This window comes from Manacus candei, unplaced genomic scaffold, assembly GCF_025592945.1.
Source record: "Manacus candei isolate 608988 ecotype Guabito, Panama unplaced genomic scaffold, ASM2559294v1 h1tg000003l, whole genome shotgun sequence".
Taxonomy (NCBI): Eukaryota; Metazoa; Chordata; class Aves; order Passeriformes; family Pipridae; genus Manacus; species Manacus candei.
In genome coordinates this window covers 490846-508091 of record NW_026138051.1, presented here as the reverse complement: position 1 = coordinate 508091, position 17246 = coordinate 490846, and the positions used below count along the sequence as shown (strand labels likewise).

The 17246-nt window shown below is 52.4% G+C and overlaps 1 protein-coding gene across 1 annotated transcript in view; it reads right to left on the bottom strand.

The window, feature by feature from the left end:
• The window catches only part of AR (androgen receptor), a 37387-nt gene that overhangs the window by 3939 nt on the left and 16202 nt on the right, over nt 1–17246 (bottom strand). Inside the window, exons 2-4 of the mRNA XM_051783644.1 lie at nt 13485–13636; nt 5717–5833; nt 300–587 (exon numbers count right to left, since the gene is read on the bottom strand). Of these exons, the coding sequence (XP_051639604.1) occupies nt 300–587; nt 5717–5833; nt 13485–13636 (557 nt within the window). The remainder of the gene's footprint in view (nt 1–299; nt 588–5716; nt 5834–13484; nt 13637–17246) is intronic.

Below are 17246 nucleotides of genomic sequence, written 5' to 3'. Positions count from 1 at the left end.
CGGGGGCGAGTGCCCCGTGCCCACCTGGTAGCCCAGGCCGGGGGCTGCCGCAAGGCACAGCACAAGTTCCGATATCCTCCATCACCCCCAGCCCCCCCTCCCGTCACCAGCCCCCCAGACAACCCCCAGTGCTGTGGCTGCTGCCCGGGGAGGGCACACTCACAGTGCCCACGGAGCACTGCCCCAGGAGCTGTGTGACGGTGGCACACGGGCTGCAGATCGCTCCCTTTGCACCCTGCCAATGCAGATGGGGGCTTTGGAACTGGAAAAGGAGGGGATTTGTTTGTTTTCCTCCTCACCTGGCAGGGCCTTCGCCCATTTGACCACGTAGACCAGCTGCCGCTCCCCAAGCTCGTTCAGGCTGGTCAGTAGGTTGGAGAAGGAGTCTGGCTGGCTGTTGTCGTGGCCAGCACACACCACGCCGGGCTCGATGGCCTCCAGGACGTTGAGGAAGATGGGCTGGCACTCGTAGCCATCGATGCGTGTCATCACCAGCTTGGGAGCTTGCTCCTCCGTGGGGCTGGATGAGCTGCCTGCCTCCACCTCATCCTGTGTCTTCAGGTTACCCAGTTTCTTCAGCTTGCGGGCTGTGGGAAGTACACGGTTCAGTGTGAGACTTAAAAATTAAAAGAAAAAAAAAAGGTTGAGGCTTCTTGGCTCTACTTATAGTTACGAGGAAAGGAAAAGTGATGACCAGCAGCCGCTCCTCCCTTAGTGGACGTTGCCCAAGGAGTGCCCCGGCATTGCAGCCCTCACCTAAGGACAAGGGGACCACACACTGCACGACAAAATCCATTTCCTTGTTAATGTAACATGGAAAAGAACCAGCATCATTTACATTCTCAGCCATGACTGGTCTCCAACTCCCACATAAACACAGAGATCATCCAGGGAAAAGTGAGGTGACTGACTCAACTGCTCACAAGAAGATAAACTCAGCACACGATCATGTTCTAGGGAAAAAAGCGATTGCACTTGGATACCCAAGTGGGATTGTTCCATTCCAGGCCAAAGTGAAAGTGGGATGCAACAGAGATAAAAGCCTTCTCTTTGCAACACCTGCTCCCCCACATCCAGGCTCTCCCAGATATCACACATACATTATGGAAAACACATTTCAGAAGCCAGCAGGCAATTCCAGGGCCTGAAACCATGGGGAGCAGACCTGGGCAGAGGTGGCATCACTGCTTCATGAGCCCCATCAGCGACTGTGCCCATGGCACCATGACAAAGCGTTCGTCCCACACAGCTGGCTCTTAACCACAGCTGCTGGTCTGCCTGCAAGGCACACCAGTGCTCCAGAGGCAATGCCAGAGCCCTTGGAGAGTTTGTGTTCCCCTCACTGATACCTGTGTGTCAGTGCTTGGCACAGGTGGGCTGCTACTGCCACCCCTCACCAACTCCAAACCCTCACGAATTAGAGAACAAAAGCCCATGGCTTCCTTCAAGCAGGGAATACGACATTAAACCAGTTGTCCTCGGGGGGTTTGGCTCCTTCATTACATGATACTTATCTTGAATTTCCTTTCAGCTGTAATTAGAAAAATAAGCAGTGAGACATAAAAATGTCAAGTCAAAGTGCAGCCCTGTAAATCAACTGCAAACATTGATCTCTAAGCACTGCACTCTAGATGATCTGGTGTATGGGCAATGAAGACAGGATGCTCTGTAAAAAGGGAGGAGACATGAGTAACAAAAATAAAGGAGTGCAAGAGGAAAACAGGGCAGCGTGACGGCCTCTGGCCATCGCCCGCTCGGGTGGCAGGGCCCTGTCTCCCGCCCCTCCTGAAGTCACAGCACTGCCCAGGTCACCAGTAACCCATGTCCCCAAGTGCCACATCCACAGGGCTGTTAAATGCCCCCAGAACGCCACTGCTGCCCTGGGCAGCTGTGCCAGGGCTGGACAACCCTTTGGGGTTTAGAAACAACCAGTGCCCCGGGTCCTGGGTGTGAATGGAGCCAAACCCACGTGTATAAGATACACATATGGTTTGGTTTAAATGTGGGGGTTTTCCTTAAGATTTAATTATCTAGTGTTAAAAAATCCTGAGTGAAGTAAGAAGAGAGCAAGGACCAACCGTGCTGGCTCTGAGATTGCAGCCACAAACCAGACCCCTCCGTGCTAGGGTGTGATAACTGCGCTATTGGGGCTTGGGCATTCCAGGAGCAGCTGTCCCACAGCTCACTGAAATACAGATGCTACTTGGTGAAAAAAAGTTTCAGAGGAAAAGACTGGTTTATACTCAGCACCTGTGCCAAACCTCTTTGTGGTGGTAGCTCCCACTCAGCAGCTACCGGGAACAAAAACAGAAATAGAAAAATAGGAATTGAAGACATCTGTAATGTTTTTTTCCTAGGATGAGCTAAGCTGGGCAGAACTCTACACTGCATTTCTTCAAGCCAAGGTGGGAGGAACCCTGTAACAGGGGGTGTTCCTGCTCAGCTGCCACCAGGGACGGGGGACAGCAGCACCCAGGAGCCTCAAGGTGCAGCTGCAGCACAGCATCGCCCCAAACCCCCTGCAGCACCACTGCGAGCTGGCTCGGGAGTCACCGGGCAACTACGGTATGGATTTGGAAAAAAGCTTAGAGGACACAATTACATGGTGTCACAATAAAATATTCACCAGTGCAAGAACCCCCGGGGAGCACAGTTCGAACAACTGCCCTCCTGGCAGGCACTTCTGAAGCCCTGAGGGAGGAGCACTCTGGGCTCCAGAACCAATTTTTTGTGAATTACAGGACTCAAGCAAGTTCTGGGGACTTGGAAGAAGCTGCTTTTGCACTAATAATGGAGACATCCTGCCCCTGGCAGCACATGCTGAGCTCAGCTGCAGGCAGGACACAGAAGAGCTGAACGGCACTTGACTTACATCCTGTTCTTTGAAATTTTTATGAACTTCAACATGTGGCTTGTCAAAACCTGAACCTGTCAAGCTATCAGTCTTATCTGACACAATAATTTTAGTTGATAATTACAACATTGTTGGTGCAGCAGACACCTTTAAGAGATCTGAGTCAATCAGGCCCATGCGAATGAAAAGAACTCAAAGGATATAAAATCAGACAGTATTGCTGAATGATTGCAACCCCCCAATGACACATCTCAAAGGCAAGTATAAGTGTTGAACATCAGACAGGTTTGTTTCTTACCAGGGTGGCTTACAGCTCTCTGCTAGTAAATGTCTACATTCATCCCCAAACCAGAATTAACTATTTTTCCTCAACCAGTCTGTATAGCAATGCATGGATGGGAAAATAGGGATGAACACAAAGGACTGATCACTGAACAGACAGACCGAGGTCTGCAGATAAGTGCTGACAGATGCTGGCAAACTGCAGGAGCCATGAGAACACTGAAGATTTGACAACACACCTTGGAGCAAGGAGGTAAGGAATGTCACCCAGGTGGCTGTGCAGAAGGCAAAAGGGTTATTGAGTCACAGCCAACAAATATCCACTGCAGGGAGAGAAATTCAATAAAACTCGGTTTTTCAACTGAGCAAACAAGGTTGTAATAAAGATCCAATCGCTGGAAATGAAGGGCAGATGATGAAAAAAAGGTACATTCAACACAACACTGATCATAATTAACTACTGCAATGGTTCTGCAAAACTCGTGTCAGATTCCCCCTGGCTGGAATGGCTCACATCAACACCCACCGTGTGTGTGAGATGGGAGCCCTGCTCTGCCCCCAGCAGCTGGACCTGAATTAGGGCTAAACACAACTGTGCCTCAAGCCTGGGCTTTCACAGGCTTTCGGCTGTTACCACAGGAGATTTCCAGCCCTACCACCAACAAAATTAATGGAATTTCACATGTTTGGGAGATTTTGTCCCAAGCCAGGACCCACAGGGCACAGTGGCCAGGCTGGAGGTGCCCTGATGTCCTACAGCACGGGCAGCTGCCAGCTCTGGCTGCAGGCACAGGCGCTTGGGGCATCCCATGGGAACAGCCCCCGGCACCTCACACGGGGGCTGGCAGGATCCCTCAGCACCTGCCCTGGCAGCAGGCACAGGGTGGTGGGTTGGTAGGCACAGCCAGCTCACCAGTAGGACCAAGCACACAGAAATTGCATTATCACTGGGGTTTTTTTCTTTTTTTTTATTTTGGTGGTTTGGTTTTTTTCGTCTTTTCCCTCTCCACACTGTCATTCAGGAGAGAAGATCCTGTTTAATGGATTCCAGCTTGCAGGTCACAGTGATCTCAAGCAATAATGAAGTGCTTCAAGATGTTGTCATCCTGTGCCAGAGCAGAGCCGGCAGAAGGCATTCGGTGTGTCACCTCCTCCTCCTCCTCCCGCGCCGCGAGAGCCGCGGGGCTGCCAGGCTGTACCCCAACAGCGATGGTAATTAGCCAGCGGTTAAAAACAACTGCTTGGAGCCTGGGAGCAATTACAAATGCTCTGCCTCCACCGTGGGAGACGCTACTGTGGGCAATCACAAGCCTGCCTGTTTGTAACAATTGCCTTTATACCGACATCCAAACCAAATGTAAAACAGACCAGGCAGAACAGGTCAGGGTGACCCAAAGAGCTGAAGGAAAAAGAAGGGGGTGTGCGTTCATATTAGCATTAATTTTGTCAGTGTGTCCTGCAGAAGAAGGTTACGCTGATGTATGTCTTCTCCTACTTAAGGAAACTTCACCAGGAAAAAGCACTTAAAAATAAACTAAAAACTGGGGATTAGGACTGCACTACCTTTCGGGACCATTGGGAAGAAACAAAACTAAACCCTCTGCTCGTTGGTGAGCCACAAATCAGAACCACTTCAGTAACAAGTCCTTCAAGACACCGTTGTGGCAGCCCAGCAGCCCCCGGAGACTCAGCCCATCCCAGCAATGGGGTCAGGATTTAACCCAAAACACTGGCACATCTGAGCAGCCTGGGCTCCCCACTGCCCACCCAAGCTGTGCTGGAGTTCCTCCCCCATAACCCCCTCAATCCAGGGCTTCCCAGCAGAGGGCAGGTCCTTCAGTCCCCCTTTCCAGGGTATTTTCTTCCTCACTCTACATCACAGAATCACAGGATGGTTTGGGTGGAAAGGACCTTAAGCTCATCTCGTTCCACCCCTGCCATGGGCAGGGACACCTTCCACTAGGCCAGGTTGCTCCAAGCCCCATCCAACCTGGCCTTGGAACTTCCAGGGCTGGGGCAGCCACAGCTTCTCTGGGCAACCTGTGCCAGGGCCCAGGGAAGGGTTTCATCAAATCAGCTCAATGTGGAGCCACTCACTGTAGTTTCCAGATTTTGCACAGAAAACCTCAGATTTTGGATATGGCCACTCTGTCAGGTTTTGGTAGGGCTACAGGTTTGGGAACAGAGACAAACTGCAACAAGGACCTTCACCAGGGACACAGGCACGGCTTCCATCCAGCGAAGGAAAGCACCGGGGCTGTAATTTCACCAAGAAATTGCCCTTTTCTGCTGGGAAAAATCCCATCAAAAGAGGGGAGTGCTCTGCTCTGAGGCTCCAGGAGTGAGAACCAACTCACTTGGCAGGTTACATTTTTTTCAGATTAACAACATTAGAAATCAGAGAAAAGAATGCTTTCTGAAATGCAAACAGAAATTAGTGAAATTCACAGTTCTGGTGTTAGAACCCTGCAAATGCTTCCTGAAGCTCATCGGGCTCCATCAGCCTCATTTTGCAGCCATTTCCTGACTGCTCACACACCAAGTGATGTGCAGGGACCCGGGAGGGGACCCTGACCATACCTCCGAGCGTCATCCCGGCCTCGTAGCACTTCCGCAGGCGGCAGGAGGGGCAGTTTTTCCGTCGGAACTTGTCGATGGTGCAGTCGTTCCGGCTGGCACACAGGTACTTCTGTTTGCCTAAAACAGCAGAGAAATGGAACATGGGTGCTGGGTACTGCTGGGAGAAATGGGCTCGGGCTTTTTCGGTATCACCGGGGGCAGTGGCATGAGGAGAAGAGAGGGAGAGGGATGGGAAGAGGAGGAGAAGAGGAGAAGGAGAAGGAGGAGGAGACCACATCAGTGCTGGTTTCCCAGTGCACTCTCTAGAAAAAAACTTATGTTGGAAGTTGGTATCTTTTGGGAAAACAGTACAGTTCTGCCTTTGGTGCTGCAGGAGTGGTTCATGGCCAGACGTTGCATGAGCACTGGCTCCCCAAAATGCAGCTGGGTCACTGCTGTTCCACCACACTCCAGCACCCCTGCCCTGCACTGCTGCCCTTCGCCCACACACAGCAGAGGCTTTTAGACCAAGATCTCCAAGGAGAAAAGTCCTCGAAGACTGAAAACCCAGGCACTCTGCACAGTGCAGCACTGCAGAGGCAAACAATAATGAGCAATTAAAAAGCACTGAAATATGGAGAGTTGGGTTCTCATTTTTTCAATGTCATCCATCTATCTATTGCCTGGCTTTTGGTGGTTTTCTCCCAGAACACCAAACCCCACAGTTTGATCTCCTGCCCTGACACTCAACTACAGTTGGCCGAACACAGTTCCCAGACTCACTGTACAACTACAACTCTGTACAAGCCCTTTTGTGGCTGAATTACTTTTTGTGCCACCCATCAATACCAGTTGGGTCTGTTGGCTGCAGGTTACAGACACGGGGGTTGGGGAGCTGCTGCTCTACAGGTGAGTCTGATGCCACCCCATCCCCTGGGCTGCACCCACAGCCAGCCAGGAGGGAACTGGAACCAGCGACTCCCTGCAAGGGGGACCTTGCACAGCCACGGGTTTTGGGGGCTTGCAGAAAATTCGGAAGTTACTTATTGTCAGACTAACCTGCACCTCAGACTCACCCTCTTCTCACTCAGAGAGCAGCCCATGCAGGTCCAGATCACAGCTTTTTTGTTCACTGCCCCATTTGCTAGACAAGCCATAAATGAACTGTTCTTCCTGACTCATCACTTGTTTCCTTGTCAAGTATAAACACATTTACTGGATCAGGACTTATCTGATGTTCTTCAGATCATTTCAAACTAAACCAGGCTCAGCCCGTAATAGACAGGTGCAGCTCACAGACCCATGGGCAATCCACATGGGAAACCAGCCCGTGGCCTTTATTATCATCCTGCAAAGGTTTGCTTTTTGCATTCCTATGGGAATAGCCCTTTGGAGTCATCAGAAATCTGCTAACAGGACGAGGCTGAATTCAACCCCTTAATGTATGAGCTTTGACAAGAGATGCACCAATTTTGGTGCACAGATTTAATAATCCCCACCTCCTTTGCACACCTCCTCCACTGCTGCCCTCACTGGCGCTGCCTGTGGCTTTCCCGGTGCCCTCCCGGGTCCCTCCGCTCCCGCCCGGCAGGACCAGCCACCTCTGCCACTACAGACCCCCTGTGCAGGGGCACAGCGAAGCCCCCACGGGGCTCAGCACCGGCCTGTCCTTTCACAGCACCCAAGGGCTGCACAAACACCCTTCGTTCAACCTTCTCAGAACCATCCCCTTCAGAGCAGACCATCACCCACCCCCACACCCCAGGCATTACCTGTGCTACCTGACATTCCTAAACCCTTCAGCTCTGTCCTCAGAGCAGCTCTTCTCACCCCCTCCCCAGCTCATTTCCCATGTGAAGGACACCCAGGGGAACCTCAATGACACCTAAATGCAAAGGAGCACAAGCACCATCTTCCCTTTCAGCAGTTCATTGAGGAGGATGAGTAATAAAGAACTTCAGCTGAAATTGGGTTACCTGGAGTTATTTTTGTGCCGGGGGCACTGAGCACTAGGCCACATTCCCTCCCCTCAACCTCTTCAGGTGCTCACATCAATCAGGAATGGGTACCCTACTTTCTGAGGTATGGAAAGCTGGAATGAGATTTGACTCCTGCCCTATGACAACAGTGCCTGTTGCTGGAATGCTCCAGGGCTCATCGAGCCACCACCAGTACAACAGGCTGAGCTCCAGCCCAGCCCACGGGGCCACCCCAGTGCCTGGCCGAGGCTGTATGGCTGCAGTGACCAGTGCTGCCCCAGGAGCACCCACATGGCCCCCCCAGCTCTCCCCTCAGCTCCTGTTCCAGCCCTGTCTCACCTCCCTAGTCTAAACTACAGCATTTTTTGCAACAATAATAGCTAAAAATCTTCCCAAAGGTCAGGCCTCTCCTGTGAAGGGCCTGAGCAGGTGGCACCACTGCTGCCTGAGCCCCAGGGACACTCCAGGGTCAGGCACAGCTCACCCTGAATTCCCCTGTGCCAGAAGCAGCGCCCACCAGCCCCAGTCCGTTCCTCATCCCTGGGATTTGAGCTGCATCCCAACACATGGGCTTCTCCCCCACCCTGCTCTGTCCCCCCAGGCACCCACAGGAGGGGAGCAGGGGGACGGATGAGACCTGGGAGTGGGTCCAAGCTTTGCTCAGTGAGGCAGCCGTGCTGTTCCCCATCAGCTCCTCAGCAGCATTTGCCAGCCCTGGCACTGCTGGGAAGGGACATGGAGAGGGAGCCTCTCCCACCAGCTGGGAGCAGGCAGGTGCCCCAGTGCCCAGGTGACAAACTGAGGAGTCTGCAGGATGGCCGTGCCTTGGCATGGGCTGGGAGCAGCACGGGCTGGGAGCTGCAGACAACAGCTCTCCCCACAGTCATGGTACAGGGACATTACTGGGTGGCCAGGGCAGCTTCCTGGTTCATGGAGGCTCTTTGGGGCAGGAGCCCATTCCCTGTTGCCTGAGCCTGCACAAGTGAGTCCTGTTTGCTTTATGCTGTTCACCAGTAACAAAAAGGGAAACAAAAAGCCATGGCAGGTCATGGGGCTGCTGCTGCTCCCTGTGAGGATGAGCTGCTCACCTCGCCCACCTCATCCTAATTCCTGGGGGTGCAGAGACTCCCCTCCTAACCACTAGGGAAGGAGCCACCATCTGTAAAAGCCCAGAGAACTGGGAAGGGTGGCTGGGACATAGATGGGTTCCTTCTGTATGAAGTAACTTCTCACACACCTGTTTCTAATTTCAGAGTAATTCACTCTCCTCATTTCAGAACAACTGGAGACACTTGCAATCAGCTGTTCTTTATTTAAAGACAAATGCACCGGTTTTCCTTCTCTGAAGTTTAACTCTGAAAAGACTTTTTCACCTCCTTTTCTTCCCTGCAAACAACGACTGCATTGTGTCACTGCAATGCAGAGGGTCTTGTTTTGCAAACCTGTACATACAGGTCCAAACCTTACATCCACTCTCTGGTGTTCTCCACCCTTTGCAAGGCCCATCTCCCAGCACTGGCCAGGTGTCTGCCCAGAGACCACAGCCCAGCTGAGGACACTGCAGATGTCACCCTGACAAGTCCCTACTCCTCCCCTGCAGCCCAGGTCCTGTTTGACACGTACACAGGTGAGGAGCAAAGTCACAAAGGCACCCAGCATCCTCTGCCTTCCCAGACCAGCACAGGCACCGCAGGAGAGCCTCTATTCCTCCGATGCCCTTGTAGTCTGTGGCACCCCCCCCCACGAACACACTGCTGTGCCACTGCCCCCCTCGCTGGGAACAGCCCGTGCTGCCACCTCAGGCCCATCCTGTGCCACCTCACCCAGGCAGGAAGATTCTTGCGCCACCTCCGAGCCCCTCCCGCCCATCCCCTGGGACCGCAGTGCACAGCCAGAGCCAAGGGGAAGAGGCACTTTCCAGCCTCGACTAAAAATATTATGGAGGAGAGTTGCTCAATCCAGAGGAATTATCTAACTAACAGCCTGCAGGAATTATCTAACAGCCTGTTGCCACACGACCTGTTTTGCCCAGAATAACTTTTTCTTCTAGACAGCAAAGTAATCTGTGCAAACATCTGGAGCAAGATTTATGACTGTAAATGTGAAAACCCAGTAAATGCCTTTTGAAGAGAGATATAAAACCCAGTAAATGCTTTTTGGAAGAGGGAGATCCTCATATTTCAGGGCATAAACAGAATTCTAAGAGCTGGGGGATAAGGCCAAGATTTCTGTGAAAGCGAATCCCCCAGGGCCTCGTGTTACCACTGAAGCTCCAGTGCTCTCCTGGGAAACCTCTGGTCCTTGGGCTGACACCAGCAGGGCCATGCCCAGAGCTGAGCCCATGGGTTTGGTGCTGGCAGCACTTCCCACAGGATGCCCCCATTAACAACCCAAGAGGGCTCAGCCACGAGGCTCCCAGCAGGCAGCACTAAGCCACTGCTGATGAACTCCCTTTGCAAAGCCATTTTCTGAATAGTCCCCTGTATTTACCAGATGGCTACAGAGAGCATGGGGAAAGCATCCAGATTTTCCCCAGCTCTGTTCATCTCACTTTCTGCTCTCCCCATGGATTTTTAAGGCACATAACACCAAAACAGTCATGAGAAACACACCACTGAAGCAGGAGTATCGTGGTGCTGCAGCACCATCAAATCTGCAGAGCTGACTTGTTTGCATGTCAGATCAGCCCAAGAAGGAGGAGAAAGCATTTCGAAACGTGGCAAGGGACTTTGCAAACATTCACTTTAACTTGATGTCATCTTGAAATCTGGCAAGATACTGCTGAGTTGGCCCAGTGACATCTCTCTGGTGCAAGGCTAATCCTCAGCAGGTCAGGACATAGAACGCTAATCCATATGGAGACTGATGGAGGCAATCAGAGCAGCCTGCACAGCAGCCTGGCTGGGTGCCCACTAGGAAAATTGCCAAATACTGTGTTATTTTTTTGATTCAGCTCTCTGCTATTTAAAGGCAGCCCCATCAGGAACACACTCCAAGGCATCCCAGTCCTGCACTGCCAGGAATGTTGTGCAGAGGCAGTTCTGGGCTGGCTCAGGTAGCCACCAGATCTCAGCAACCTCAGAGGGGCGTGGAAGGTCTGTCACTCTCCAGGGGTGGATGCAGGGACAAGGACAGGACGGGGACAGGAAGCCCTGGGCTGCTAATTGAAACAGAAGCTGTTGTGTTTGAAGCATTTTTCTGCTTCAGGGGTAAGGGTGGCATCACGAGGGCTGAACTCTGATGTCTTCAACCCACCCCAGCCAGCCTAACCATGCCGAGAGGTGCCTTGTCTACTCCTGCCTACTTGTGTCAAGAAAAACGGCATCTGTGCTGAGGTGGGCGAGCTTTTTGTTCACCAAACGAGGAGGAGGAGCCCTCTTTGTGGGCAGCAGAGGAGCAGCAGCCCAGCTGGCTGGGCAGCCAGCCCCAGCCCTCTGGACCCTCCAGACCCTCCGTGCCGGGACCCCCAGGTGGGTGACAGCAAGGAAGAGCCCAGCTCTGGGCTCGGTCACAAAACAAGGGCAGAGGCAATCTGCAGGGTGTGCTTCAGTGCTGTCCTAGACACAGCCTGGACATCTTGGGAGAGTCCATGAATCAAGAGAGCTGGCAGAATGAGATCAGGAGACCAACCCTGCCTTTTCTGTTACCTCTTCCAGCATCTTTTTGGATGAATCAGTTGAACTTGAGCTTGTGAAAACCCTCAAGTCTATCAACCATTTCATCAAATCAGGGGTAAGAAAGCACTGCTCCTGCTGCAAACCCCTCATCGTGTCCAAAGGGAAGAATCAGCCTCACAACTTTGTTTCTAAAATCTTTTCCCTTTCTCTCTACCAGCACATTTCTATAAAACCTCCTTAAATTTTGGGTCTTTTGACCATGGTATGACCTACTCAACACCTGGTCTCCTGACACCTGACAGGATGCACCTTTCTCAGAGGGGAAAAAGAGTTCTAGCACAGGAGCCAGCAGGGCTCATTGACAGAGCTTTAAACAAAAACCTGCCCCTGCCCTGCATTCAGTACCTATAATTGAGCCTGATTTATTGTCTCTCCCCCCCAAAAAAGACTATCCATGTACCTCAGGGTAACGTAAGATGAAAGCTTACACTCCAGAAGGTGCCCCTGCCCCTCCCTGCACACACAAGTGGCTCCAGGCCAAAGAGCTGTTGTCTGATTCCATCATGGCCAAACACTTTTAACCCTCTGCCATACTGCAAGGTTGAAGAACCAGGAAGAGGCATAAATACCATTTAAATTCATGATATAACACAATCAGGAAAGGGAACAACCCCACAGCACATGCCTGTGGAGCAGTGTGAGCAGCCCAGGCTGCCCCTCTCCCCTTTGGGCACCTCCATCCTCTGTCACCCACAGGACAGAGCCCACCCGGTGCCAGGGGACTGCAGCTCCAGCACCAAGCCACAGACAGTTTGTCTGACTGAGAGCCAAGACTCCACTTACTATAAATCAACAACAACTTGCTGACTTAAACAAGCATCTGTTATTTACTCTGGCTGCATAAGCCAACCCACTTGGCCTGACACAGACTGATGTGCAGCAGAGACAGATCTGCAAATGATTTACTTGGGAGGAATATGCCAAATTTATTAACTATTATTTGACCGCCCTTTCTGGCAACAGGACACTGATGTCCCCTGTGGCACAGCTCCCATTCTTCCCTAAACCAGCACTGGCAAGTTGGCTCCTGGCACACTCCAAACCCAGGCAGGATAATGATAATTGATCTGGAAGCATCACTCTGACAACAGCAGGTGAGGACCCCCAGAGTGGGACCTCTGCTCAGAGGGGAGGGGGTGGGCACATGGGGAGGTGCCGGTGAGACAGAAGCTCTGTCCCCATCACTGCTGCCAGCCGAGGACCACGGGGCCTCCCTCTCCCAGGGACACCATGGCTGGTGACACTGGCTGCCAAGAGCACACACCATGGAAATTGTGTTAGCACCAAGGAAGTGGTGCTTGTGCTGGTTCATCACTCCTGAAAGCAAGCCCAGTGAGTGATTACAGGCACGTTGCATTGCTGGACAGTTAATCTTCCACAACAGAGACTCTCACTGCTGCCAAGGAACCACCACTCTGAACTGCAAGCAGAAACCAGACATTGCTGAGCCACAGCCCAAGGAAATAGCTGGGCTTGGTCCTTCTGCACGCTCTTTCCCGAGGAGAGATGGTGCAAAGACCTTGCCGTTGAGAGGAAACATTTGGGCTCATGCATAGTGCTGGAGAGCCTGGAACTACAGAGCTGGACACGAAGGAGGAGTTGCTCTCTCAGGGGCTGGGTTAAGGATCACGGACCCCGAGGTCAGAGCACAGCTCCTCAAGGACAGACATTTGTTCTGTTTTGCAGGCATTGACAAAAGTGACCCTCTGGAAGGGATGCAGGAGAGGAAAAGCCTTCCCCAAATTTGGAGTTGTGGGTCTGAGATCGCAGGTGGGCTGATGGGAGCTTAAAGAACTCCGGAGAGTCAAGAGGAAAAGCAGGAGCTGACTGCTCTGGGGACTCACTAGGCCATTTCAGATAATCATGGAATCACAGAAGGGTTTGGGTTGGAAGGGACATTAAAGACCATCTTGTTCCACAACCCTGCTATGAGAAGTGACACCTTCCACTAGACCAAGTTGCTCAATGCCACTGAAAAGAATAGTGTTTTGGCAGACTGGTTTGGCTACCTTTTGAGGGCAATCTGTAATGTGGAATGACAAACACAGGACAAAGAAATCAATTTATCCCAGATTTTTCTCCTTTCCTTGTTTAAGAGGTCTTAGAACCCCTTCCTCCTCTCTGCCCCATTACCTTCAGCCGCCCGTTTGAAGAAGACTTTGCAGCTCCCACAGGTGAGGGCTCCGTAATGGCACCCGGACGCTTCATCTCCACAGATCAGGCAGGTCTTCTGAGGTGGGAAGTAATAGTCAATGGGCAGGACATGGTCACGGCCAGTCTCCAACCTGCAGCATAAAACAGAGAGAACAAGGGAAGGGTCAGCAAGCGTGGTCAAGACAAGCTACAGGGAGCATTGCAATGGGGCCTGGAAGAACCCTCATGGCAATCCCAAAACTGAGGGGATGAACAAGCCAAGCACTGAGCAGCAAGCAGATGAGCAAGGACTGAGCCAAACTTGGCTCTGACCACGGAGAGACAGTGCCAGGTGCCCCCCCTGACACTGCCCCGGGTGCAGTGTGTGACAATGTGTGACAAAGTGACAGCACAGCCCAGAGAGAGAAGGCGACTGAGACGGGCTGTTGCAGTGCCCATGGAATTCTGGCTTCAGTAAGGAAGCTTGTACACCAAACAAGGCAGACTGCAGTGCTGCCAACTGCCTAATGCCACGTGAACCACCCAGCTGAAACGTCCCAAGAGCCCACCCCCCTCCCCAAACAGCCCTCGTGCTTTCCCCACCCACACGCCCACATCCTCCCCTCTCGGCTGGCACCCTCCTGCTGACCCCCTCCCCACCCTGATCTGATCTCTTTGATCAAATCCATGGAGAAGCTGCTTTTCCAGAGGACATGGCAGCAGGAGGGCCTTATCCAAATCAGGAGCCAGCATGCCCAGGCAGTCTGGGGAGCAGGAGCACATTGAGTTATTTGCTAAAACTTGCTTTTTCTCCAACCGCTGGATGAGGCAATTAGCTTCTAACAGTCTGCAGGTCACTGCAACTTTTGAGTAAAATTTAGATCCCTTTTGGTTTCTGGCGTTGTTTGTCGCTTTCAGGTGGGTTCTGAGAAATCAGATTGCATCAACAGTGAATGTAACAAAGATGGGACTTCTTGGAAAAAACCTTTATACCCAGAAAAGCCCCACTTGGGCCCACAGTAAACCCCAAACCCACTGAAAACAGATTTTTTCCTTAGATATTCTAATTCTGATAACAAGAGCTGCTTTATTAGTCCAGATTATCCATCCCCTCCTGTTCTGCTTCCTGAAAGACATAAATTAAACTGAGGAGAGAGAGGTTTTAAATGGTTTTTATATGAGCTGGGATGCTCAACTCCAACCCAAGACCAGGCTATCTCCAGAGGACCAGTGCGGTGTGCCTGTCACAGTGGGCAGGGCTCTTTGCCAAAGGACAGCTCTTTTCCAAGCCCTGGATGGCTCATCTCCAAGCCCCTCACACCTTGGGATTAAAGCACAACAGGAGACAGCCACTGGTGATCTCAGTCTGCAGGGTCACCTTGCTCTGACCTCGCTGCCTGTCTGTCCCCCTGCAGTGCTGCTCCCTCCTTTCCCTCCCTGGGAGCTGTGCAGACCCCACCTCAGTTGCAGGTCAGTAACTGGAGCAGCAATTTCACCCTCAGTGCTTAAGGCAGAAACCTTTTGAGTGATTTCGCATCTCTTTGCCAGCAGCAATCAGAAACTTGTCTGTAGATGCTGCTCAACCACCATTCCCCAACCATCTCCATTTCCAAGACTTTTCTTGAATTACTGATTAAATGAAGACACAATTGGATGCACTGTGACTGCCACAGTCTAGTCCTGATGCAAGCAACGTCTCCCTGTCTCAGCTTCCCTGGCATACCACCCATCCTCCTGGCATGATCCCACCACCCTGTCCCAGGGCACCCCTGCATCCTCCCACACCACCACCCTGTGCCACAGAGCCCTGGCACTCAGTGTGAGGGGCTGCTGGGGAGCAGACCCTACTGAGGAATAGCAGCAGCACATAAAAAAGCTTGGCTAAAAATGTCTTATTTCCCCAGTATGTTTTAGATTCCCACAGAACCAGACCTTTCTGCTAAAGACCCCTCTCTTTTCCCCCCTGTGCAGTTGGAAATCTGACAGTGCATATTTCCCTGTTTCCATAAGGCTTCCATGCTCTCTTCCCCATGCTTGGCACCATGTGTGCCACAAGCAGCAGAGCTTCTCACAGCAGCTGTCCTGACGACAGACACAGGACCCCTCAGAACACCCTGGGGTTTTTGAGGATTAATTATCTAAAACTGAAAGCAGGTTCAAAATGGAGTGGCTTCTGAAACAGGTTTTAAAGAGCTGTTTCTGCACAGGAAGAGTTGTGCAAGTACAGATACACCTTCCAGCAGGTGTGTATGGAGTGTGCCCCTCGCGTGTGCCCGTGCCAGGGTTGGGGCTGGGCAGGGCTCCCCACACTCCCTCTGTGCTCAGTCACCCTCACCCCCATTGCTGCCAAGGGATGGAGCCTGGAGGGTGCTGGCAGACATGGAAGGTGGTTCTGGGCCATGGGACAGGCTCCTGTGGGGTGTGGGCAGTCCCATCGGGGCAGGAGATGGTGTTCCGGCAGGCGGGGAGTGGCTCGGCCGCGGGCCCTGCAGCACTGACACGATTCCCAGCTGCCTCCCACACCTTCCCCACTGGCAGCCACTGCCCAGAGCTGAACGACCAGCCCAGGGACACCCTCGATTTTAAAATGATGCCAATTTGCCTTTTCTTTTTTATTTTTAGAGAGAGAATTGCAAGAAAAACATAATTTAAAATGTAGGCAACCCAGAGCGAGCTGTGCTAATGGTTGCCTTAATGATCCAGTTTCCAGTTTCCAAGAGACATTTCCAGGGTGTTCTCAGAATGTGTAAGTAATAAATAACACTGCAATGAGCCAAACAGGTGCCTGGGGAGGTTTCAGGGGCCGGCAGCACTCTGGGCAGAGCCTCAGGTGCCACCTGCCCCAGGGTGCCAGCCCCTTGCCCCCACGTAGGGCACTCGAGGGACAGGAGGGTGGCTCAGCAGCTGGCTTGCCACCTTTCCTCCAGGTGGAAACATGTACCCTGTGGGTCCCTGCTGGCTGCACCCACCCCCCAGAGCCGCAGGAGCGCTGACGTGGAACCAAAACAAGCCCCGAGAGTGTTGTGGGGGACTCTGCAGTGGCCCGATGCGCGGCGATGCCAGCCCGCCCGGGCAGGGCGATAGCGGCCGGCACAGACACAACTGGGCCGGTGACAGCGGGGGCGATGCCGGGCCCGGCACAGGCCAAGGTCAGGGCTCTCACAGAGGAGCTCGGTGGCTTTCGCGGCGGGAAAAAACAACCTCAGTATCTCTTCTACAGCTGTAGGAAGAGCTTTACTGTTGTTTGAGAAGGCTTCTGTAAGGAAATGGAGAGTTTATTGAGCTCCTGCCATGTGCAAATGTTTCTGGGGAGCAGAAATGATCATTTTGCAATGCAAACATGTGTTTGTCATTAGTTAAATTTCACCAAGCAGCCACATTTCACAACACATCCAGAAAGCCAAGAGCAAGCACAGGTAAGAGAGGAGCCAACCACTTTTGACCCACAAAGGAAGTTTCCGTCTCAGCAACAGCCAGTACAGGGCACAGCTGTCCCCTTGCCTGCGACTTCCCACCCCAGGCCAGATCAGGACAAAGTGATGGCAGCTGCCATGCACCCTGGCACATCTGGCACAGGAACCCTGGAGTAGTGCACGCTGGTCCCACACCTTGCCCTCCGGGGAAAGGGGTAAGGGGTTTGCACCTTCATCACACTCTGTCAAAAACCTGCCTATCATGCTCAGGAGGACACTGAGCCCAGAACTTGAGCCAGCACTCACACGTGAACTCAGGTGACACAGAACCCTCTCCAGTCATTTCAAC